A 24,744-nucleotide genomic window follows, 5' to 3' on the forward strand; every position below is an offset into this window, starting at 1 on the left:
CAGCAGCTGCGGGCTCCAGTACTCCCCCCAAGCAGGCCTCACTTCTGCCTTAATTACCCGACCCAAAAGGGCTTTGCAGGGTTATAGAACTGCTGGGACACAGGTCCACCTCAGCCCTTGTTCTGTCCCCTGCTGCAGTGGGGAGGGGGACAGGGCTAGATTGGTATGCAAAGCTGGATCATGCTGCTCGAATTGTAAAGCCTCTCACGGCACTGCTGTGGGGAAGCTCACAATGCTGGCAGAACCTCTCCTAGTACAGCTATGAGGAAGAACACAAGGCCGGAGCCTTAGCTGGCATTGTGCAAGCGTTCAGCGGAGAAGCGCTGGACTCCTGGCTGAAGAGACGGGGAGAGGTGAGATGGAAGAGTCCTAGTGGATTATCTTGGCTATCCTTAGCCAGGCCAGGGCATGACTGCCATCTACAGTAGAACACGCTTTTGACACTCTATGGCAGGCTAGGCCACCTTTGGGGAAAGTTGATAGGAGAGCCAGGTGTTGAAGCCAGGATGTGTCTCTACATGGATACTATTTGAGCAAGAATAAACCTGGAGGAAACTCTACAAGAGAGTTAAAGAGGAGGTGACTCCTCCTAGCACACTCTCCAGGGAAAGCTGCAGCTGCCTGGGAGATGACCCAGTGCTGCAGAGGGATCAGGAAGCACTGGGGCTAATTAACCATTTCATGCCAAGTGATACACCTTGCTCTCCCCAAGGGCCAATCCTCATGCAGCTGGGTCCTGACTGCCTGAAGTTACAATTCTAACGGAAGGACGCTCTACCCCTAGGATTTGGAAATGCCCATCACCATGGTAATCTGCCGCCAGAAAATGCCCCGTTTGACACCGTCAAAGGGGTTAAATGATCACACCCCAAATGCATCCTGAATTACTGTGGGAAGACAAGGACTAGCACCAGCTTGCAAACAAGAGCAGCTATTTCAAACCTTCCCACCCCACACCAACTGCTGATGCCAACAGGCTTAGGGGTCATTGACGGATACCAGACATGATGTCCTGTCCAAGGTGCCAGCTGTGGCAATGGATGTGTGATTCCCACTGGACACCTGTCCTCTACTAACTGAGCTGACTCAGTAGCTCAGACAGTAGCCTACAGTCGTCCCCAGCACGTCTTGGCTCAAGACAAAGGTAAGCCTCCTTTCAACTGGAGGAGGAACCTATTTCTCTCTCCTAAGACCACGTCTTAGCTGCCTGAGGAATCCCAGGTAATGGAGACTTCCCAGAGTTTGGGAGACATTTGGCACAGCCAGCCAGTTAACGCAGTTCCACACATCACAGGCAGCCACGCTGACATTTCCAGACTCAAAAGGATAGAGTCAGATGGGACATGGAGATGGGGAGTTTCCTCTCGCTACACCATTGGTATGAGCTATGCTTATGTGTGCCATGACTGCCTCAGCAACCCACGTCCTCGCGAGCAGGATGCTGTGGTGCTGCGGGTCCAGCAGGTCACTCGCTGGACTGGGCATTCAGGATCACATGACTGCTATACTGGATCTACAGGGCCACCTGCAAGGGGGCAGAGAAGGACTTTTAAATGATCCAGGCTGGAACCTTCTCAGTGAACCAGGACTGATGGACATTTGCAGCCAGACACCTTCCACCCACAGTCCCATAATCCCATTCAGGTTCCTGTGCTGAAGCCTTTGAGGAGGGAGAAAACAAAACAAAGCCAACACCCTCTCAACCAGCTGCATTTCTGAGCGTGACTCAAAAGGTCTCCAGCTCGGTGGCTTTGGTTCAAAGAAGAGTTCACATCCCTTTTCATTCCAGCTTTGAACAAACCCACCCGTTCAGAGTCCAGGTGTAGCTCAGCATAGGAGAAAGCCAGGAAGACAATGCTTCTCAAGCTTCTTGTGCTCAAGCCCCCTTTCCTCAGACTCAGACGCTGCCCCGCGTCAAACAAGTCACTGTAATAAAACTGAATCCCCTTCCCTCTTGCTGGTGCTGAGGATGGAGACTCTTGCAGGGCTTTTCCCTATGGGCTGTTCTGCCTGCTGCAGCCTGGCTTAGGAGAGTTCTCTCAACCAGCTTACAGGATGCTGATCAGTGCTTTTTTTTGGGGGGGGGGAGGAGGTGGATAGAAGAAATAAAGCCTTTGGAGGGCACCTGGGGACATCCTTCTCTAGGGATTATTATTTAAACCAGCAATATAATAATCTCGGCCTTCTAAAGGGGGAGGGGGAGGGAGCACAGAAGGGTGCAGAAGTGCCCCATCAGAAATCCTCACATCCCTCCTCACCTGGCTGTGAGAACTATCTAGCAGAATCAGTTCTCAGGTAAGAGGAGGAATTGTCCAGAAGTTGGGGTGCCAGCTTAAGTCTTGGGAGACCTGGTGTTCCATTTTCTGCTCTGCTACAGACTCCCTGTGTGACCTTGGGCAAGTCAATTAGCTGCTCTGTGTCTCACTTCCCAGGTGTAATGGGGATAACAACATCGGCCTATCTCTCTGGGGTGTTGTGAGCATAAATCCATTAAAGTTAAAAGATTGTGTCGCATTCAGATCCTATACGGATGGGGGCCAGATAAGTACCTTAGCTAGGCAATAGCCTGTTTGTCTATCCCTACCCCATAAAAAAAGTCTGAAAACTATACTTTCATAAGTGTTTTTGATTTTCATAGCTCTCCACACCCGAGTAGGAGGTTGACGCTTTTTCAAATGCTGCCAAGGTGTGTAGATTTTTGCAGCCACTTTTGGTACGATCCTGTCAGCTCTCACAAGCTACCCGGAGGGAGGTCAGACAGCTTGCTTAGATAGTAGACTTTCACACAACACGCAGGTGCTATTGGTGCCTCCCTGCAAGTCAGTACTGAGCCAGTGCCACAGCATTATGGCAGGAGGCAATGGAGATTTCAGGTAAGATGGAGTATGTAAAGAATCATAAGTGTCAGGATGCGAGTCCAAGAGCTTTAGCCAAATTCCTGCCAATCTAAACTCCCCCTGCAGTTTCAGTTGGGTACAGCTCCTAGCTCAAGCAGTTGAGTAATTTTACGCATTCACTGACTTAGGGCAGGTCTTCACTACGGGGGGGGGGAGGGGGGGGGGATGTCGATTTAAGATACGCAAATTCAGCTACGCGAATAGCGTAGCTGAATTCGATGTATCGGAGCCGACTTACCCCGCTGTGAGGACGGCGGCAAAATCGACCTCCACGGCTCCCAGTCGACGGCGCTTACTCCCACCTCCGCTGGTGGAGTAAGAGCGTCGATTCGGGGATCGATTGTCGCGTCCCGACGAGACGCGATAATTCGATCCCCGGGAGATCGATTTCTACCCGCCGATTCAGGCGGGTAGTGTAGACCTAGCCTTAGATTACAGAATGACACTGGACTGGAGCTTCAGACCTGGGTGCTGTTCCCAACTCAGCCGCTGGCCTGTTGGGAGACCGTGAACAAGCCACTTCATTTCTCTCTGCCTTGGTTTTCCATCTGTAAAATGGGGATAATGATACTTCTCCCTCTCGTGAAGTGCTCTGAGATCTACAAATGAAAAGGGCCACATGAAAGCTAGGTATTATCCAAAGACGTCAGACACCTCACAAAAATATTTCAAAACACAGTGACTCATTGTACCAAAGTAAACAGCAGCTCCGTATCACTTCATGATGTGCAGGCAACGCAAACAATAGAACGATCCCCTGGTTTCCCTATACACATCACCCCTAAGACAATAGTTACTTCCTCAGCAGCCCTTCAGAAAAAAGATGACGGCAACATTACACAAGAGCGTCCATTGTTTAACTGATACTGCAGCTCCACCCCAGAGGCAGCCGCGTTTCAGAACTGGGTAGCAGGTGGAGCTGGCTGCAAAATACTAAGCATTTCCTGTGAAAAGTTCCAAAAGCAATTGAATTCTCATTCCTCCTTTCCCCCCACCCAAGAAAAAGAAATTAGCAGAAATTTTCCTTAAAGAAAAGAAAGGCAATAAAATGTTGTTTGTTGTTGAAAAAGCTGTAAAAGTTCAAAAATTTGGTAACCTTTTAATTTTGTATAAAGGCCATTTGTTAACTGGAAAACAGGTTCCATCCCCAATTTTGCAAACAGCTCTAGTAGCAGAGCTTGATGTTGGCTAAGAGGCCACGGGGGTTGTAGATCTTTGATATTTCTCCTATTCCCTGGGCAAGAGGCTCCTGCCCTGTTGGTGGGTCTGCTGAGCACATGGGGTTAGGAACCTATGGCTTAGATATGGTCTGTCTTTCTTGCACTCACTCAGGAGAAGCATATGCACATTTCAATACAAGCCCCGGAAAGAGCAATTTTAACTTTCAAGTACCTACTGTCCAGCCAACGTGCCCCTTTGCCTCACATTTTAACAAGGGAAGCCAGGTGTCAATATTACTCATCCATGGCAACAAGCCAAAGCAGGGCATCTGTAAGAGTTTGTACGGGATACGGGGGGAGGAGGAAACGTTCCTGGTGCCAAGATAACATGGCAGAGATTATTACCCTTCTTGCTGCAGGGAGGGAGGGATGGAAAGAGGGTGTGGTGAGAGCAGAGTGGGAACATCAGGGCAGCCATGCTAGAGGGAGGACCAGGTGTTTGAATGCAGGAGAACTGCTGGCACAGAGACAGAAGGGGATACATGTCCCTCTCCACCAGCTTCCCTCTCTCACCAGCAGCCATGCCTACCTAAGAGAGGGGTAGCAGGTGGCTTCCAAGGTGAACTTGCCCTACCCCTTGGGTTCTGCAGTAGATGGGAGAGCATGGCATGGCAGGGGCTGCTGCTCCTGGAGTCCGTGCCTTCCCCTACTGTCCAATGAGGTAAGGCAAAGGCCATACCAACGCTGGGGCCAGCATCAATCAGGGAATCACACAGATAGCACAGCAACCCCCCTCCTCCCGCAATGAGCTGGACAGCAAGAGAGGACAAGGCAGGATGGGATTTGTGTGTGTGTGTGTGTGTGTGTGTGTGTGTGTGTGTGTGTGTGTGTCAGGGACACCCCCACCCCCAAGCCCAGAAAAGTAGAGGGGAGAATTGGTGTGGATCCCTGGCTGCCTTTGTCTCTCCAGCTCCAAACTCGGTCAGCAGGAAACCAGCGAGGAAGGCGGGAGGCTTGTCAGGAAAAATAATGGGGTAGGACAATCAAGTCTATGATGTCACCCTTCCTGCCATCTGCTACTCAGCAGCAGCTTCGCTGGCCCCAGCCCTCTCCCCCACCAAACACACACACTGGATCATGTGAGGGTGAGCCACTCAGCTGGCGCCCCCCCTCCAGGGACCAAGAAATAGTGGTGATGGGGGGGGGGGGAAGCATGTATTTAACACACACTGGACTGATATTGTTCAAAGTGCCAGGGATGGTGCTGCATCGGTTGCCGGGGGGGGGGGGGGGGGGGGGGGGAGGAGGGGAGAAAGAGAGAGAAACCCACCAGCAGCCTGTAACTTGAAATAGACAAGGAGGGGGACTGGGTTGAACAGAGATCCAGAGGGAGCACACACTGTGCATTACCTGAACTAGCCACCAAAGGGAGCTGCTGTTCCACCAAGGCCCAGTGGCTGGTGTAATTCTGTGGCTGCAGACAACAGGGGAGAACAAGCCAACCCGACCCTGTCCAAACCCAGCTGTGGGTCATAGCTCAAGCCTCTCTGGACAACCTACCCGCTGGGAATTCAAACTGGGGTTTCCAAACCTCCCTCAGCACCGGAGGGTTCAGATCTAGGGGCTGAGTTTGATCCATTAGAGAAGACCCGGAATTCAGAGCTGAACTTTGGGTTCAGAGCTTCGACCGCTGTTAGTCAACAACCCCATCCCACTCATCGGCCCAGACCAGCCGTTACATTCCAACGCCAGCTTCCTCGGACAGATTCCCGGCCACTCCACCGTGCAGTCAGCTTTCATGGACCATTAACCCAGCAGGCTGGACCACTGGCTCATACATAAGACTGGAAGGGACCTTCTGGGTCATGAGTCCAATCCCCGGCTATCACAGGCAACCCTGTCTTATAATCCTGATCATAAATGTATCAGGCTCAATCTCAACACTAGTTGGGCTGTCATAAACCACTACAGGAATGGTGAGCAGGGTTACTACATACGCAGACGGGCAACAGTTTCTTCACTGGAAGTGAAGGTGGGTTGTTTGTCCTCCTTTGTGCTTGCTCTGTTCACGCTGAGTGAGATGGGGAAGGGAGTAATGGCTAGATTTTCACAAGTGCTCAGCAGCTCCTATTGTTCTCAATGAGAGCTGCCTTAGGAGAACTGGCCTTAAGTGCATAATGCTCCTTTGTAGGGAATTAGAGCTGGTAAGAGAGGTTGTTTTTTTTGTTTGTTTTTTTTTTTTAAAAAGAGTATGTATGTTTCCTGTTCTAGTTTTATGCTTCTAATTTGCAGCCACATTCAATTTCTGCTGCCCGTTCTGCCCATCCATGCCCGCAGCCAGTCCCCATGCCTTCCTTGCAACCCCAAGATCCTGATCCAAGTCCCATTCCCTCCCTCAAAAACCTCCTCTTAAAAGGTCCCCTGCTATCCCATCCCTTCCCCTTTCCCAAGCACCTGACAAGTGCTCTAGCCTCAACTGGCAACAGCCCCCAGCCCCTCCCATCATCCCAACAGCTTTGATGGGGAGGAACAAAGAGGGGCACTGGCAGCTCCTCCCCTCAGCCCTGCTCTGGGGGACTCAGGAATCTTCATCTTAGCCCTAAAGGAGCAATCATCTCCTCTTCTGCCCCTCTGGAAGCAGACACAGAAGCTCCTTCTTTCCCCAAGGGGCCAGTTATTAATAACCACAAATCCCATAAGGCCCCACTCCTCTTGCGGTGCAATACACCACCAGGTGAAATATTCAGCACTCCCCATCTCTCAAACTGAGCAACAAAACTGAGACGCCCAATAAAAACGACAGTGAGCGGCTCACAAATGTAAGGTTTTTTGAAGGGTGGGGGGGGGAGGGAAGAATTTTAGATTTAGGGTCTAAAACATGCTCTTAAAGGGACATCAGCGGGCTATAAAGCCCAGTCCTGCTCCTATTGAAATTGATGGCAAACATCACTTTGACTGAAACTACTGGGAGCAAAGTGCATTCTTGACTTATCAGTTACTGCAGTCGGGCTGCTTTCATCAGCCCAAAGTACACTTCCTTAGGAGTGGTGCAGTTCAGAGGCCTGATCACAGGACTTGGAATCAGGAAACCCACAGCCACATCTGCCGCTGGTGCACAAATAGCGCCAACAGAGCTTTACACCGGATTTATACCAGCGGAGGATCTGACAGGAACCCTCGGCTTCCTGGGGCAAGAGGCTTAACTCCCCAAGGGTGCCTTGAGGATTAACTCCAGTGCTCTGGAGGTATAGCATGCTAGAGGATATTAACGAATGGCTCGCTTGGAAGTACAGTGGAAGAATGTTTGTGTCTGGCCTGGGAAGCACCATGAAACATTTCAGCCTTAAAGGAGGTAAGAAGAGAAGCTAAACCAACGAGTGCTTCCTCTCCCAGCACCGGAGTGTCACTCCCAGGAGATTATAATTCTGTCTCTCGTCAATGCCTGCATTGCTATGTAATTACCCACTGGGGGTCTCCTGCACCTTCCTTTGAAGGAGCCACTGTTAGAGCTGGGATACTGAGCTAGATGGATTGGTGCGAGCTGGACAGCAATAAAGGGCCACGCATGCCTGCACCAGTCTGAAGTTTGGGTGCCATCGGTGACTTTGAAGTGTCCATTGGGGAGGTGGGGGTGGGAAGAGAGGAGCAATGGGGAGTGCTGGCCCAGCTCCCTTTGGCTACTGCTGTGGGGATTTCCTTGGCCTGGCTGCAGAGATGCTGTGCTCCTGAAGCGCTGCAGGTTTGCAGACAGAAGGTTAGGCTCTTCCCTGCCTAACAGTGGTCATCAACCCCATGCACACATGCAGGGCATCAGTGCTGCGTTGCTGCTGCTGCACGTGACCATGCCCACTGCAGAGGTAACTCCAGCCAAGGGGAAGGTGGATACACCTCTCTCTCTCTCTCTCTCTCTTTTTCTTTGCCAGTTTTTAAAAACTGCTTATTCGGCCTTATTCGCCAGCGGATTTAAGAACAGCTAAATCCGTGCAGGAGGAATGCTCTGCAATCCCCTCCAATCCCCCGGCCTGAAGCATCAGTAAAGCAGATTGGAGGCAAGGCTCCCCCACCCCACCCCGCAGTGCAAACCTCCTTGATCCAGGCAGGGTGATGTCACCGGCAGCCAATCAGGAAGCCCGTGTGCGCGCGTGCATGGGGAGGGGGTGTGAGGACGCCACAGATGGCTCCAGCTGGGCCTAGCATTTGATTAATCGCCTGAATTACCCTCACTTTGCCATAAAATGAGGGGGGGGGGAGGGAGAGAAGAGAGAGAAAGGAGAAGAATGAACAGTAAACGCAGGAGCAACTGCAGAGAGCAAGCCACAAATGGAGAGGCCTCAGGAGAGAGCTTATTGTTAAACGGCCCAGCATACACCTGGGTTAATGCAAAGCATGGAGCGGGAGCAGCCCCACAGACAGAGGGCAAGAGAACAGGGGATGAACCGGGTGGCTGAACAGTTGCTGCTGCTAGGGTATCACGTGCCCCCAGTGCGGGCAGGTTTCCAGCTGCATGTTGGTTTAAGCCAATGCCAGGGCCACCCTGCAGGAGGATGCACCCCTAGGGGGGCCTCTGGCACATTACCCCCCAAAGGAGCTGCATCAGCATGAACGCTGCCTGCCTGCCTGCCTTGGAGGTTCCAGTCCCATAAGCCCCACGCCTGGCAGAGCAAGGAGCCGGAGCCGATCCTGTGAAGCACAGACACAGCTGGCAGCAGCTGGGAGAGACCGCGGATCTCAGGAACAGGCCCTGGGCACCCCCTTTAGAAATGGGCATATTAGTACCAGGGGTAAATAGGCAACAAATGGGGCCCCAATCGGTTTGGATTTTCCCCAAGTCCCAGAATGCCTCTGTGGGTGGAAGGGGGAAGGTCAGCACCAAACCCCACCAACAGGGCCAGCATGGTAGGGACGACCTTTCTGTGGGCAGAGGTGAGGCTCACCCCTGCCCCTTAGCCCGATGGCAGGGCACACAAAAGGAGCAGAAGACTGGTATGGCGCCCCATCAGCAGCCCAGCCCCGCCGCTCACCCTGCATGCAATTAGCTCTCATTGACACGAATCCCACTTGAAAGGATTATCCTCCCCTTAGCCCCTGGACTCCCAGAGGGACGCCGCTAGCAGGTGGGTTTTGCACAGCTGCTTTTGCAGGGGCGGTTCCACCAGGCAAGGAGCTAAGAGAAACGAATGATGCTTGCACCATTCAGTGCGCGAGAAACTAGAGTTGTGTAACAAAGAGAGCTTACAAAAGGGTAAGTGCAGCAGCCAGCTGACCGGCTGCAGGGGAGCGAGGAGATGAACAGAGATCCCGTACAGCAGTGCTTCTGAGCCTATTGGCAAAGTCCACCCTGGTGGGGGTAGGACTTGCTCCTGCCAGCAGTGAAGCAGCCACCAGGGCACCAGTGCCATATTAAATCGAGTCGGACCTGAACCCACACAGCTTGGGGCGATCAGAGCCTGATCCAAACTCCGGGGCTCAGCCCAACAAGGGGGATAAGCGAAGGAAAAAGCAATGCCACTGGATAGGAGCGCTGGCGTCCCAAGGGAGGAGGATTACGGGTCCCTGAAGAGGGCTAGCAATGGAAGAGGGGAGGGAAGAGTTTTTAGTGAGGATTAAGTACTAGCTATGAAAGGGCTGTGGGGGCTGGTTTGCCAATGCAATGCCCTTTGCCCAAGGCTGACACACCTGTTAGTCTCTCTGGTGGCAGCCTCAGGCGAGGGACAGTAGAGCAACACGAAAGGGCAGCCTCCTTTAACGGCTCAACCCCCCTCCTTGCCACATTAATAGGCAACACCTCTGTGGGCCGTGGACACAGCCAGTGGGGGGAGGGAGCGGGGGGGGGGAAAAAGAGGACTGCTCAGCCTCTGTGAGATGGCAGGGCCAGAGGGCAGTGGCTGGGTTCCCCTCAAAGGGAATGGAATGAGCAGCAGAAGAGCGAGCCAGAAGCCGGCACTTCCATCCTGTTGCTCCATACGACAGTCATGTGCCCTCTCAGGCCAGGTCCCTATCTACTAGGTGGGGGGCCCTAGTGGAAAGGCAGGCAAGGGCCGGATTAAGTACCTTCATCTTGGAGACTGGCTGGATGAGCTCCATGATGCAGACTTTGTCCTGCTGAAGCCGCCTCTTGACCAGCTTGGAGCAGCAGATGTTGACAGAGCTGAGGACGTGCCAGGAGTTATACTCCACGAAGGAGCGGCTGTCAATGACCAAGGTGCCCTCGGCCCCGTTCCTCAGGAGGCTGGCCAGCTTCTTAGCATCCATCACTTTGCGTGGGAGTCTGTCCCCGGCCATAACGGGCCCGTCCCCTCCGCAGTGACTGGGAGGAAGGGAGGGAAGGCCAGGGGCAGGGAAGCCAGCACAGATCTCCCAGAGGAAAGAGGGAATGGGATACAGCGCGAGCAGGGCAGCACCTGTCCTGATCTTGCCACGCCGCTAAAGCCCAGGATGCCAAGTCATCGTGCTGAACCTGTTGAGGAGAGGGGAAACCCAGAGTCAGGTGTTATGACAGCACGGGCAGCCCTGGGAATTCACCTGGAAACAAGTTTCCAAGAGCCAAATCCTATCTCAGCCACATGGGCCAACGGCTGAGTCCAATGGGGTTATTCTTGATTTACACCAGGGTAGCCACGGAGAGAACCTGGCGTGGATGGTGGCACTTTCTACATGGAATGTCAAGGTACATTCACCTGTCAGATCAGCCAGCTGGGCAGAAAGGTGAAAATGGAGACTGCAGAATGGAGCCAAGAGTGCTGGTCTTCTAGGTCTCTGCAATACCTGCTGCACTCCCTCGCTACCTGAGTGTCTCTCTCCACAGGGCCCGTTCCCTCTCACAGCCTGCCCTATCACCACACAACAGCTTCTCCCCTCACAAACACACAGAACTTCCGCCTCAATCCCTCTCTCCCTCCCCTCCCCCCTTCGTCCCCCCCAGGCCCCAGAAACCCAGTTGAGGGTACGGAAGGAGGCAGCTAAAAGGAGCAGGATTCAGCATATTGGGAGGGCAGTTTCGTTAAACACTGTAACCAGAATCTTTCCGCTCTCCCGATCACCGCTAGCCCGGCGGTGGTCCCGCCTGACTCTGCCCGGGCCAGCTCACTGAAGCACATTGTCAGAGGCAGGGCCCGTGTGAAGGGCAGCAGCCGTGGGGCCCTGACCACCGTGAGATTAACAAAGAAGTTAGAGGGACGTAGACCAGTAAAGCCCAGCTCATGACCCCCTCATCCCCACCCTGTAGCTGGCTGCAAGGGGGTGCTGGGTTCACAGCAAGTGCTCTCCCTTCCTCCAAGGAAATGAAGTTATTCAGCCCAGCAGCCTAGCTCTCATCAGGAGCACCCCTGCAGTGACCAGCCAGCATAAGCTGAAGGCCAGCACACAGCATGAGCAGCTTTTGCATTACCTAAGCCCTGGGGCCCCAGGGTTGGAAGAAGCAGCAGCCCAGCAAAACTTTAACACAAAGTTAACTGGGGAGATCAAGGGGGTTTGAACCCAGCACTTGTGCCAGAGTGATTAGCTATTCTGGGTGCCTTAAAAGGGGTCTTCTTTTCTGAGGGTGGGCACTCAACACCTGCTGAAAAATGGGGCCCTTTCAGGTGTCTAAACTCTGTGCACCCACAAATCACTAGCAGCTTCTGAAAATATTGGACTCTGAACATTATTCCTGGCTCTGATGCTCTGTGTAACCTTGGGCAGGTCACTTAGCTGCTCTGTGCTTCAGTTTCCCCATTTGCGAAATGGGAATACTACTTCACTCTCCCCCAGGGGTGTCTTGGAGAGGGGCTCATTAGTGTTAGTGACGTGCTCAGAGATCCTCCATGGAAGCTTCCGTAGAACTGCTAAGTGCTCTACAAAGCCCAGAACTCAGCATCTGGGAGCATTCTGCTCACATCTGCAGGATGTCTGCCTGGCAGGCACAGGGGAAAGGTTCAGGCCTCTTCAGTTTTAATGCCCCGCATCACTGTAGGACACAAGAAGAGCCATTCAGAAATAGGAACCAGGTTATTACAGTGCAGACCACATTGTATAGAAAACCCACAGGCCGTACCAGGGCAGCCCAATGTGTCTGAGCTGAGAAAAGTGAACACCACTTCTAGAGGGGCCAGTTCAGGGCAATGTCAGGCCCACTGACTTTCTTGGAGCCAGGATTTGTCGCAGAGACAGTAACGGGCATCTCAATCACCCAAAGGATGCCGGTTGTTCTCAGCCGTTTCCATATTCTGATCCCCCTCCCCACTGGAAATCCATAGAACATCAGACTATTCACATTTTTCCACACATAGCATTACTCCTATAGAAGAGCCTTTCAAATGACAACTGGTACGTGAGTCCAGACACACAAAGAGAAGCATGTAGACTTCCAATCTAAGTCCCAGCAGTGAAATGGTTAACTCTGCCGTCATTTTAATGGTAATAACCAGCTTTGATGTCAACTCCCACTCAAAGCCAAAAGGAGGGGGAAAAAAATCACTCTTCCGCTGCTGCTGCTATTTCAGTCTTTATTGTTTATTTGTATCATGTTAGCTGCAGCATCTGGTGGTCCCAAGCGAGAACAGGGCCCCATCATGCGAGGCACTGTACTAAAAACATATGGTGAGAGAGCATCTCTGCCCCAAGGAGCTTTCCATCTCAGTAGACAGGACAAAGGCTCAATACCACATCCATTTATATGGTGAAGGCCCTTCCTCAGCCAGGGGGAGCGAGAGAGAAATCCAGCTCTTTAAAAGGTAAGTGACTCTAGAGAACACAGTGAACATCCAGAAGGACATAAATCCTTGGAATATGGGGTTTTTTCCAGCATCTGAAGGCTTCTGTTAACCCTGCTGATGAGCAACCCTACAATAATAAACCCCCTCTTCTGGGCACAGAAAGATCCACACCCCAAAGCACTAGAATCTATACCCCCCAAACCTCCAGTGCCAAGATTCATGCTCCCAGTCTCGGGACACAATAGAAACGATACACCAAAAAAAACCACCCACTACCACCCACCCACTACCACCCATCGCCATATTAAATTTAGCTTAAAACCCACCAGGAAATGATGATTATGGCCCCCTTACAGCACAGAAAGCTTCTCACAGCTTTGTGCTATCGTCCCCTGTACCACTGTGCGCTGGTATCGCTTTATATCTCAGCACAAGGATTCCAATCAGAGCTCAGCTACCCCTTCCCGTGGTCAGCTCACAATCCCTCCCCACCAGGGCTATTCAAACACTCGTATTTTTTTCTTCTAGGGCAGGTTTCAAAAATTGAAACAGTTCTAATTAAGAGGCCTGGGGTAGGGGGAGGAGGGAAGGCTGGCTCCTGCTGTGATATGACACACCTCATTATGCAGTAACAGCCTCGCTGGAGACCCCCCGCTGCACTTGGGCTATAGAGCATGGGCAATCAGAAAGGATGCAAATTAGCCAGCTTTTGCTAGGTTTCTCTCCCTCTCTCTGTTCCTGTCCCCTCTCCCTTCTCCATCAGGGAATGCAAGCTGCCAATTCCCCTCCTGATTCCTCAAACGCCAGCCAGAAAAAATAGGAATTGGAAGAGAGAGGCAGACAAAGAGGTGGAGATAAGGTTCAGACGGAGGGATAAGTATGAAACACTGGAGTGGGATGGAAGGGTGATCCAACAGAGACGGGAAAGGGGGAGAAGGCTAGCTTATTATCCCGGGAGATAATAGGATCCATTCCCCTCACTCTCCAGACTGAACAAGGGGTGGCTTTGGGGTTTTCAAACACAATCAGAGGGGCCTGGGGAAGATAACAGCCCCTTTATCTCCTAATTGCTCCAAGAAAAGCCTGTTTGGAAGAGGTTGTGCGTGGTCAGTTCTGACAGGCGAGCAAGCGTTTAGATGGACAAAGCCAGAGACGGTGGGGAACATGACGCAGGGAAAGGCAGCCAGGCCCAACCTATAACCCCCACTGCCCCAGAGAGGACTCTGGTGTACACAGCGACGTATTAATGCGTAGGCCAACAAGGCCTACGCCTAGGGCAGCAAATTTGCTCTTGCCCCCTCCCCAGCTCCGCCCCTTCTCCAAATCCCCGGCCCACCTCCTCCCCCAGGCGCGCCACACTTCCCTCCTTCTACCTCCCTCCCAGGCTTGCCGCGCTGGGAGGGAGGGAGAAGCGAGTTGCAGCGCAGAGGTGAGCTAGGGCCCATGGGCGCGGGGAGTAACGGGGGGCCGGGAACCGCTCCCCGGCCCGCCCCAGCTCACCTCTGCTCCACCACCGCCGCCATCCCCCGAGCGCACCGCAACTCCCTTTCTCCCCCCTCCCTCCCAGGCTTGCCGCGCGAAAGCACTGGGAGGGAGGGAGGGAGGGAGAAGCGAGTAGTGGCACGTTCGGGGGATAGCGGAGGTGAGCTGGGGCCGGCGGGCACAGAGAGTAACTCTTGGTGGGGGGGGGGGGCAGGGAACCACTCCCTGCCCCAGCTCACCCCTGCTCCACTGCGGCCATCCCCCGAGCGCGCCACAACTCCCCTTCTCCCCCCTCCCTCCCTGGCTTGTCGCAGGGGAGCGGAGGTGAGCTGGCGGGGGGGGGGGGGGAGGGCAATTTTTTGACGGCCTAGGGGCGGCAAATTTGTTAATCCGCCCCTGGGTGTACACAGGTGTGTGCTCTCCCCACACTCCAGCTCTTCCAAAACGAAGGCTGCAAGGACAGCCCAGCAGCTCAGTCCAGACAATCCACCATCCCTTGACACCTAGAGAGTTGTTTATTCTAGTGCACTCCCATCCCAGCCAGCATCATGGGTGCCAGAGCGGTCTATTGGATAAGGTAGCACTACACTGGGCCATGGGACTCAGGAGAGCTGGGTTCTTTTCAGGGCTCCACCTCTGACCTGCTGTGCGACCTGGGGCCAAAAGACCTGGAGGATTGGGCCAAAAGAAACCTGATGAGGTTCAACAAGGACAAGTGCAGAGTCCTGCACTTAGGACGGAAGAATCCTATGCACTGCTACAGACTAGGGACCGAATGGCTAGGTAGCAGTTCTGCAGAAAAGGACCTAGGGGTCACAGTGGACGAGAAGCTGGATATGAGTCAACAGTGTGCTCTTGTTGCCAAGAAGGCTAATGGCATTTTGGGCTGTATAAGTAGGGGCATTGCCAGCAGATCGAGGGACGTGATCATTCCCCTTTATGCGACATTGGTGAGGCCTCATCTGGAGTACTGTGTCCAGTTTTGGGCCCCACACTACAAGAAGGATGTGGAAATATTGGAAAGAGTCCAGTGGAGGGCAACAAAAATGATTAGGGGTCTGGAGCACATGACTTATGAGGAGAGGCTGAGGGAACTGGGATTGTTTAGTCTCCAGAAGAGAAGAATGAGGGGGGATTTGATAGCTGCTTTCAACTACCTGAGGGGGGGTTCCAAAGGGGATAGAGCTCAGCTGTTCTCAGTGGTGGCAGATGACAGAACAAGGAGCAATGGTCTCAAGTTGCAGTGGGGAAGGTCTAGGTTGGATATTAGGAAACACTATTTCACTAGGAGGGTGGTGAAGCACTGGAATGCTTTACCTAGGGAGGTGGTGGAATCTCCTTCCTTGGAGGTTTTTAAGGCCCGGCTTGACAAAGCCCTGGCTGGGATGATTTAGTTGGGAATTGGTCCTGCTTTGAGCAGGGGGTTGGACTAGATGACCTCCTGAGGTCCCTTCCAACCCTGATATTCTATGATTCTATGATCTCACCTCTCTGTGCTTCCTTCTCCCCCCCCCCTTTGTCTTTGACTGTAAGCTCTTTGGGGCAGGGACACTCTCTCTCTACGTGTTTGTAGGATGCCTAGCACAACGAGGTCACAATCTCAGCTGTAGTCTCTGGGTGCTAAGAAATACAAAAAATTAAATTATGCCAGGTTGTGCCGACAAGGTGCCAAACAGAGACACTGGCACGATCCCTGATCATGTATTCCCTGTCTACCCACAGAAACGGACACCAGGAAGCTATCCACTCGGGCAGGCATCAGGGCAGCATCCTCTTTCAAGTGAGGTTCTGCTCTGGAGAGAGACTATGCAGAAGTACTGTAGATCTGCTTCCTGTATGAATTCAGAATCACATCTGCTGACTTCATTGGACTACAGCAAATTTTGACAGCTTTATTTATTTTATTGCGGATAGCCCTGCAGTGTCGGTATTGCTATGGGAGAGCGAGCTAAAGTCTGGTCCTGCTGGAACATCAGACTAAGTTCCATTTGCAGAATCTTTATTGCTGGTGATGCAGGAACCAGAAAATGCTGCATCTCTTCACTAGTCTCCCCCCTTCTCCGCAAGCTTCCCACCATTGCTACCACCTGGTTCAACTGTACGGATGGTAACAACAGCAGTAGTGCTAGCACAGACATAAGCTCCTGGCACTAGTTATTAACATTACAGAAACACCTAGGAACCCTGATCAGCAATCAAGGCCCCATCGTGCTAGGCACTGTACACACAAAACAGAGTTCCTGCCCTGCCAACCAGGAAGTAGCAGAAGGGGTGGTCAGTGCTTTTACCACTATGCTGTGCAGCCACAGTGAGAGCGTGTCTCGGTGACACGGTGGTAAAAATACCAATGGCTGCTATCTGCTCTATGTTATTGCTCCCACCTTGCCAAAGCCAGTGGGGCTACACTGTCCAGCGGGGACAGCAATCGCAGGAAATTGTGAGGGAGGCATGCAGGGAAAGCTAGTGGAGCCAAGGCCAACAGAGCCCAGCTTGACTCTCACATCACAGGCTGGGCTTGGCTTGCAGGGCTGGCAGCAAGAAGAGAAACATTTTTACTTGTAAACGAAGGATATTTGGTCTACAGTCACTGAAAGACACTGAGCCGAACACCCTGCAGTGCTGTGGTTTAGAGTCTCTCTTAAGAGTACAAACAAACTTTAACATGAAGTTAACTGGGGAGATACCAGGAGAGGAGAAATAAGGGAAGTGTCTTCTTCCTTCTTGCCAACTGGGTCAAAGTGAAGGAGCAGGAATGGCTGGTGGATGCTGCTGAGCAAGGTCCAGAGAGGTCTCCCATTACCTCACCCCCATGACAAGAGACCACAAGCTCTAAAGAAGGGGAAAAGGTTAACCTGAAACCTAAATTGGGGTTTCAGAAACAAAGCTGTGTCCCTCTCTTATCAGTCTATTAAAGCTGCCTTAATCTTCTTGAGCATTCCTGAAGAACATTACCATAATCCTTTAATCCCACGTCTCCCTGAAGTGCCTGTAATGAGGAGAAGGGCCACAGGCTTAGCTGAATGGGGACAGCAAAGCAGGAGGCGCCATACTGCCGCTCAGGGACAGAAAGACAGCTTCATGTGTGTCTCATGCTCCCCATGCACCCCCCATCTCAAGACAATGGGGCAGACTCATCACTGGCATGCAACTCCATTGAAATACACATCAGCGGAATCACGCAGGGGTCAGCACCAAGGGTTTAACCACACACAGCAGAGCATGTCCTGCAATGCAAGCCCAAAGTGGGGACCAAACATTTCTAGGCAATAACTTAGAAACACTCAGCTCCCTGGGCCTGAATTGTGCTGCCCTGAGCCCTGGGTGCTCATTTGCTCAGGTGCACAAGTGGCTATATCCGGTGGGGAAAAATGGAGAATCAGGCCCAGGGTTTTCGGCTGCTCATTCAGGTCTCCCCCATCAGCCCTCATATCCCCTCATTACCTTAGGGCTCAGACTGCTTCTTTTTCCTGCCGCTGGTGCAGGACCCCCCAGAGAACACCTTTCACAAATTACAGGTGGTCTCTTCAGGGAGACACCTAGCCAGGAAGCCTCAAGATGAGAGCTGTGGGAAATCTTGAAGAATGCCAGAGAAGGTGGTACCTGGGCTTCAGAACGTGGAGTTGGGTGAGGATCTCCAGCCAACAGGCAGCCATCTGTCCTCATCCTTCTCCCTCCCCATAAAGGGCCCTCAGGCATGTCCCCGAGGAGGGGCAACGCATGGGCAGCTGCATTCAGACAGTATTGGCCCCCACACCAACATCCAAATCAGATTATTCCCCCACAATTGGAGTAATTAACATCTCACACACCCCTGCGTATAATATAGCACAGCACCGGTTCTGCACCCACAGTCCTACACACTTAGAGAAGCCATGCAAAGGTTCATGCGCCCTAGATACGCACCTGTTTTGGCAGGCTCGGCAAGCACATAGGAAGCTCTGGAGAAGAACAGAGCCAGAATTCATCCCTGTGCTGTTGCAGAGACAGAACTCAGCCTCTCAGGTCCGCTCTATCTTGCACTCTGGCTGCAATTAGACACCAATGGGCCATTGCAACAGCACACACACACAAAAAACCACTCAACGTCCTGGCCACTCCTGCCCTCAATACTTCACTCCCGCTGGCTGCCTCAGAATGCTCCCTGCACTAGGCCTCCTACTGGGGACATGTGCCTAGGAAGGGTGCTGAGCTGGCTCCTGAAGAGGGTCTCACACTGGGGGGGATGTTAACGAGGGGACCTCTGCAGATGTGCTGGTGTAGCAACCATTAACCAGGCCCCAGGTAGCCAGTTTCAGGTCACCGAATTGCTTTGCGCTAGCACTTGTGCCTCCGTGATGGCTTTTCCCTTTAGTACACTGGTCTAACTCAGGAACTGCCCCTCTTGCTACCTTTGGCAAGTCAACTGCGCTGCAAGAAGTAGTGGGTTCAACATTGTTCGTGCCCCAGCCTGTTTCTGGCCCTTTTGTTTCTGCTCTCCCCATCCACTCCTGCTCCCTTCCCTGGTGTTTTCTGCTCCCCTTTGTTGTTCCTGTAAGTCCTAAATACAGATGGGAGCAGCCAAGGCTCAGGGAAAGGGAAACAATCGGAAAGAAGGTTAACTATACCCTCGCAAGGCCAACGACTAGCTCGTGTTTCTCCCTCTATTTTCTCTTCCCCCTTCCCAGCCAGTAGCAAGCAGAAGGGCCATCTATGGGAAGGGCTCATCCACACGCTGCTTTCTACCAGAGATCTCCCTTGCCGGAGAACCATATTGAAATGCCAGAGACTGTTGACAACCATGGGTCCAACTGTACTCCCATCAAAAGCAAAACGTACATTGACTAAAGCCTAAACATTGGACATGACTTTAAAGCAGTTAGCTTAGGCAGAAGCAGAAACAGCAGATAACTCCAGCCTGGATGTAGTGCTGGAGAGAATACTGGAGAATATACTACAGGGGACAGCCCTGCACTGGGTGGACTAGACAGAAAACAAGTGATGGAGCAAAGAGTTTTCCTCATCAAACACAGTCAGTGCACATCTGGACACAAGGAAGCAAAGGGGCAAGGAGAATACCACCTAGCTCTTTTCATCCATGACCTCAAAGTGCTTTACAATGAGAGGAAAGCATCATTATATCCCCGTTGGGAAAACTGAAGCACCGAGAGCTGAAGCGATTTGCCTATCACACAGTGACAGAACTCAGGTCTTTTCACCCTCTGACCAGCGCCGTGCCTACCCACTGGGCTACGCAGCCTCTCAAGGTGCGCACAGGGCAGGTGTTGACAGAACTTGTCAGTAATTCTTGGCTCAGCCGTCAGGGACGGCAGGAGATTATCTGCCGGAAGGATTGCTGAGAAAGTAACTGTCAGCTTATGGCCTGAAACACTGGCAGGAGCGTTTAAGCTTCAGAGCTCTCCAGGTGCTTATTAAGATGTAAATTCTGGCACCGTTGCCAAGAATCTCCTCTCCTCCCCATCCCTCCTAGTACTTAGGCACTTAGCAAACCCCTCTGCCAGCTCACACTACCTGAGGGATCCCTAAATCATGGGACTATTACTAATTATTAGTATTTTGCAGCAGCAATCAGAGACATGGGGCTCATTAACAAGTTAGCACCTCTGGTTTCCACAGCAACCATGTAGCTGCCAGGCAACAGCTGCGTCTCAAGCCCCATGGAGACATTAACTGGGTTTCTCTGCAGTAAAGGCACCTAGCAAGCAGCAGGAGCCTTGGCCCTGTCTTAACTGCACTGGCACTGCCTGGGTGACTCCAACCAGCCTCAAAATCTGCTTGGGTCGGGGGGAGGGAGGGAGAGAGGAATGCCCTGACTCAGATTTGAACTCACAGAGAGGACTACAGGCTGCTTCCACCCCCTTTGTCACACATCAGCCTACAGCCTTTGCCCATCTGCAATTCCCCTTTTTGCTACTGAGGCTAAACACGTACAACCTAGGTTAAATGGCAGTTGCGGCTTCTGAGAACAACACCCGAACGCCCAGCCAGGATGGGGCATGTTAGGACTATGGGGTGGTGATGGGAGGAGGCAGCAACAAGTACCACTGCTAGGATGGCCCTTGGAGATTTGTCAGCAGCCAACTTGGGATGCCCTTTAAAAAGAGATTCAACATCACTTAAATGACTCTCCCCTTCTGAGGGGAGATTCCCTGTAATTAACATATCCCAGGTGAGGATCCTCATTAGCGGAACCTTGAAACACTGTCACCAAGATCTGTCAGCTCAGGGACAAAAATCAACTTAGCCTCTTCAAAGGAAAGGTAGGTAATGAAAACAAATGGCCATTAAAAACCCACGGATGATATTTTACTTTCCCAACAAGATAAAATGACTTGCCTCTAGGTTGCATAAGGGATGGATCCCTCAAAAAAAAAAAAAAAAAAAAAAAGAAGCCTGATGGCAGGGAACTGCCTTTCCACCTCAAGCATTAGGATAACTACAAAAGAGCAAATCCCCATACAGGATAGGTAGGTACTACAGTGGGACCTAGAGACCCCAGCCCAGCTCAGGGCCTCATAGTGCTAAACACTGTATAATATATATAGCAAGAGCTTACAATCAAAATAGATCAGATTAGACAACCTGCCCAAGGTCACACAGCAGATCAGAGAGAGATCTGAGAAAAGAAGCCATGTCCAATGCCCTATCTAACCTTGGAGAGGATTCTCCCAGGAGAGACTGACGGGCAGAGGAACCAATACAGAAAGGAGAAACCACCACACTATCTCTCACTTGAGACTATCTTTCACTTGGTCCTTTGTAATGCCTGACCTCCTCCACCTTAAGACCAAGGCCAAGCACAAGTTGTAGTGCTCTCACTGCAGCACACCAGGTGTGCAAACAAATCTCAGAACACCTTAAGAAGTTTGGAAGGGGAGCTTCCATTTTTGGCTCAGCCCGGCAGCTCAGTGGCAGTCGGCACACCTCTTGAACGTACACAGGCCCAGGTGCTTGCTGGATTTCTTCCCCTCCCCCGTTTCCCCATGCTGTTGCATTTCTTCTTGCTTTATAGTTTAATTCCCAGCCCCAAGTCTTATAATGGTTTCTTTCTGGTGTTTTAATGCTGGCAGGGACGCATGGTGGGAAACAGAAGCCTCCTGGGCTTTACATATGCCACTCTCTGCTGCAAATGGATCATGGACCATCTAGATCTGTACTTCTAAGGTTTGAATTGTGCACCAAGAACCACCAAATGGACAACACACATTAGCATTCTTGGACGTTGGGTTTTCTGTAAGAGTCTCATTGAACCCCTAAGTCCAAAGGCACAAGAGTATTTCTGGTCATCGGATGTCACATGCACTAAGGAGTTCGAATCTGCTCAGTGTGATGAATAGTGCATCAAGCACCACAAAGAAGTGGCGGCAGAGAGGCCTGTCAAAAACTCTGGCACATACTTGCATAGGCGCAGGCTTTTGGTCTGAGACTGGGGTTTTTATGGACTACCTCAAGACTTGCCTCAAGCACCTCAAGATCAGCTGAGCTGCAGACTGTCAAAATCTTGATACCACTGAACAGACAAGGAGAGCAATGGGAGAAGGAGGATGAGCCCTCTCCAGACAGGCTATAAGAACATGTTCCATGTGTGCCCCTTAGTGGCCAATGTGGAGTACACATTGAAATCAGAAGGGTACGGGATCAGGTGCTGCAGGGAGAACAGGATATTTAGTGGGGGCCTAGATAACATGCCCCCTGCAACGTGGGGCCATAAAAGAAGCCATGATCTTGCACTGTCTAGAATGGGAAAAGCCCTTCGTGTGAACAGGACACTCATGTTTAAAACACGTGACAGCAGAGACCCTACGGTTTGCCATGACCATGTTTTAACCACAATTGTCCTTGCCCACGCTCAGGGCAAAGCTTCCTAGAACATTGTGCTAGTTACCATGTTTTCTAACACAAGGCTCTCCCCACACTCAGAACAGTGAAGTCCCATGTCTCAGAGCTAAAAGCACTTCCTACTCCAACCCACTACTCACACACCTTCGCTGGGGTGAGGGAAAGGGCTACACTGCAGTATTTGTCCTGTGCCTGTACATATCATTGTGAGGGACAAAGGTAATTCAGACTTACACTTCGGCACTTCTACTATACTGGCTCCCTAATGCTTGATATTTGACAAGCTCCCTGTATCTCCTTTGGGTACTCATGGGTGACAAGCCCCCTGCATCTCCTTTGGGTACCCACATGTTATCAGAGGTGGCAATATCAGGGTTCATCTTGGAGGGTTTCAGTGGCTTGATCACCATTCCGCAATAGGAATGGTTTGATGTATTGCGGTGAGACTGGCCTATTTCCCTTTGTCGGGGGCCCTGGACACCCTAAACGTATACCAGATAAATGTTCAGCCTCCTGGGAAAAGAATAGCACAATGTTCTGTCCACAGCTGTTCCTAAGAATATTCCCCACAATGTTTATGTACGAGAGGTAATGATGCACAGGTCTGAGCTGCAGGAGTCGAAGATGGAAGCTCTTCAGGGTTGGGTGATGTAGGTGAGTAAGTGCCTCAGCATTTCACCACTAAAGAACAATCACAGGTGAAATGAGTTTGTGGGTCTCAACCAAGTCCCAAATGTATGTTGTCTAAATTAGAGCTATTCAGAATGAGTGACAGACAGTCACTGGTGAACCTGGGAACTGGAAAAAACAGAGGGGAGTGCAGCAGGTTAAGACAGAACTGCAATGATACATGTAGCCCATTTGCACTGTACAGCATCATTAGTTCCTCACATTTATGAGGAAAAAGATAAAAATTGAATCCACTGTTTAGCAGAAACAATAGTTTAGAAACTGTGTAAAACCTTTCAGGGAGCAAGGTTGTTAATGACACCCATTGCAAACCGTGGCATATGAATGGACTCCAGCTTAGGTTCTCTGCTAGTATAAGTCAACACAGAAGCCAAGGGAGTGTCACCATTTTACATCATCTGAGGATCTGGTCCTCCATTTCTAGGCATCCTAAAATCCAGAAATCAAGCTCAACTCCAAAAAAGATGCTACACTAATCTTCCATGGGATCGCGGATCCACAAGTCTAGTCACATGTAAGACGTTTGGCTCTGTTTACATCCTGCCCAAATCCTTGTAGACCAAAAGGAAGTTTACCCCAATGCAGGGGAACAATCTAGTACTTGTCAATTGACGCTCTGCCCTCCTGTCAGAACCACAAAAGGAAGCCACGACTCCTAGATTTCGAGTGGCTCACCTAGATCTAGAAGAATACACCCGGTAGGACGAGGAACATCTGGTATGCAGCGATCTCCCGCTCTCACCTTTTTGCTTAGGGCTTGTGATGTATTATAGGGTGGTTTTGTTTAGTCACTCTGAAATCACGGAGGTCAAACCAAGTGACTTCTCATCTCTTCCATCCCTCCTGTACATCCCAGACCCAATTTATGGGCAGTGGCCACACAGAGTCAGGACTTGCTGTCGTCACGCTGGCTCTCTTTCCTGAATAAGAAATCTCATTGTTTGCCCCACTGAAAGGGGGCTGGATATTGCACACTTTCCAGCACAGACCATCTCCTGAGGAGCCAGTAGTGTAATAGCTGGCAAAATGTGTTTCATTCATTAACCAGTTCACCTGCAAAACAGGGAGGGGGCTACACACCTCTATTCTCCCCTCCCAATTCCAGGGGGGTGTTTACTTTTCAAGGCACACATGATTTTGCCATATTGTTTCAGACAACATAGTGTGCAATAGAAGAGTGACCTGATTCTACATAATGATCCGGCCAGTTCCAACATCAATGCTTCAGCGGGTGTAATGAAAAGCATTTTCGAAGTTTTGTCCTTTAGGACCCGTTGCTGCCGCCCCAATAAGATCAGTTCTCTCTCCTCCCCACTTCTCTACCAGAGTCCTTCCGGATTTAGCCGTAGCTCAAGCCCACCTTTGTGTCAATTACTGCCTGGGAAAGGATTGCCCTGGCACCAGGCACATGGAAATTGAGAAAGAAAACAAAGGCAGCCAAAATAAAAAGAGACGTATTGCAAAGACACATGAAATGACACGTGTCATTGTTTAATGAGCGAACAGAATACGCACCTCCACCCGTATTTAGTGGTACAGCACAACTGCTTTGTGAGAATGGACATTCAGTGAGGTTCTGCAAAATCTGCAACCAGATGCAGCCATGTAAATGGATGGATTAGTTTTGTGGGGTATTCAGTGTAACTTAGGATTCGATGGTTATTCTGCCCTTTTCCTGCCTTCCACCCAACAATTTATAACAATTTGTCGGAGACTTTTTGGGCCTAAACAGGTCGACACCGGAGTCCCAAGCTCCTTTTGACCATTTGCCTGTGCTGCTGCATTCCACCAGGATCGGCACAGCATATGCTGAACAGCAGGCAACAAGTAAATAAGAACTCAGTCCATTTTGGCAGTACAGAGAGATTGTGCTCAAGTTCTGGGTCTCAGCCAAGGTGGACTGGCAGAGCTGTGGGAGGCTACTGTATAGGACTCAATAGTGGTCCCGCTGAAGTCAACGGAAACAAGACCAAGTCCATAGCACGT

The 24,744-nt window shown here is 51.3% G+C and overlaps 1 protein-coding gene across 1 annotated transcript in view; it reads right to left on the reverse strand.

Moving 5' to 3' along the window:
* DUSP8 (dual specificity phosphatase 8) overlaps window positions 1-24,744 on the reverse strand; it is an 80,062-nt gene that overhangs the window by 48,245 nt on the left and 7,073 nt on the right. The window contains exon 2 of the mRNA XM_024208968.2: window positions 10,109-10,514. Within this exon, the coding sequence (XP_024064736.1) occupies window positions 10,109-10,339 (231 nt within the window). The 5' untranslated portion in view covers window positions 10,340-10,514. The remainder of the gene's footprint in view (window positions 1-10,108; window positions 10,515-24,744) is intronic.

The sequence above is a fragment of the Terrapene carolina genome, unplaced genomic scaffold, assembly GCF_002925995.2.
Source record: "Terrapene carolina triunguis isolate 2854851 unplaced genomic scaffold, T_m_triunguis-2.0 Scaffold171, whole genome shotgun sequence".
Classification (NCBI taxonomy): domain Eukaryota; kingdom Metazoa; phylum Chordata; order Testudines; family Emydidae; genus Terrapene; species Terrapene triunguis.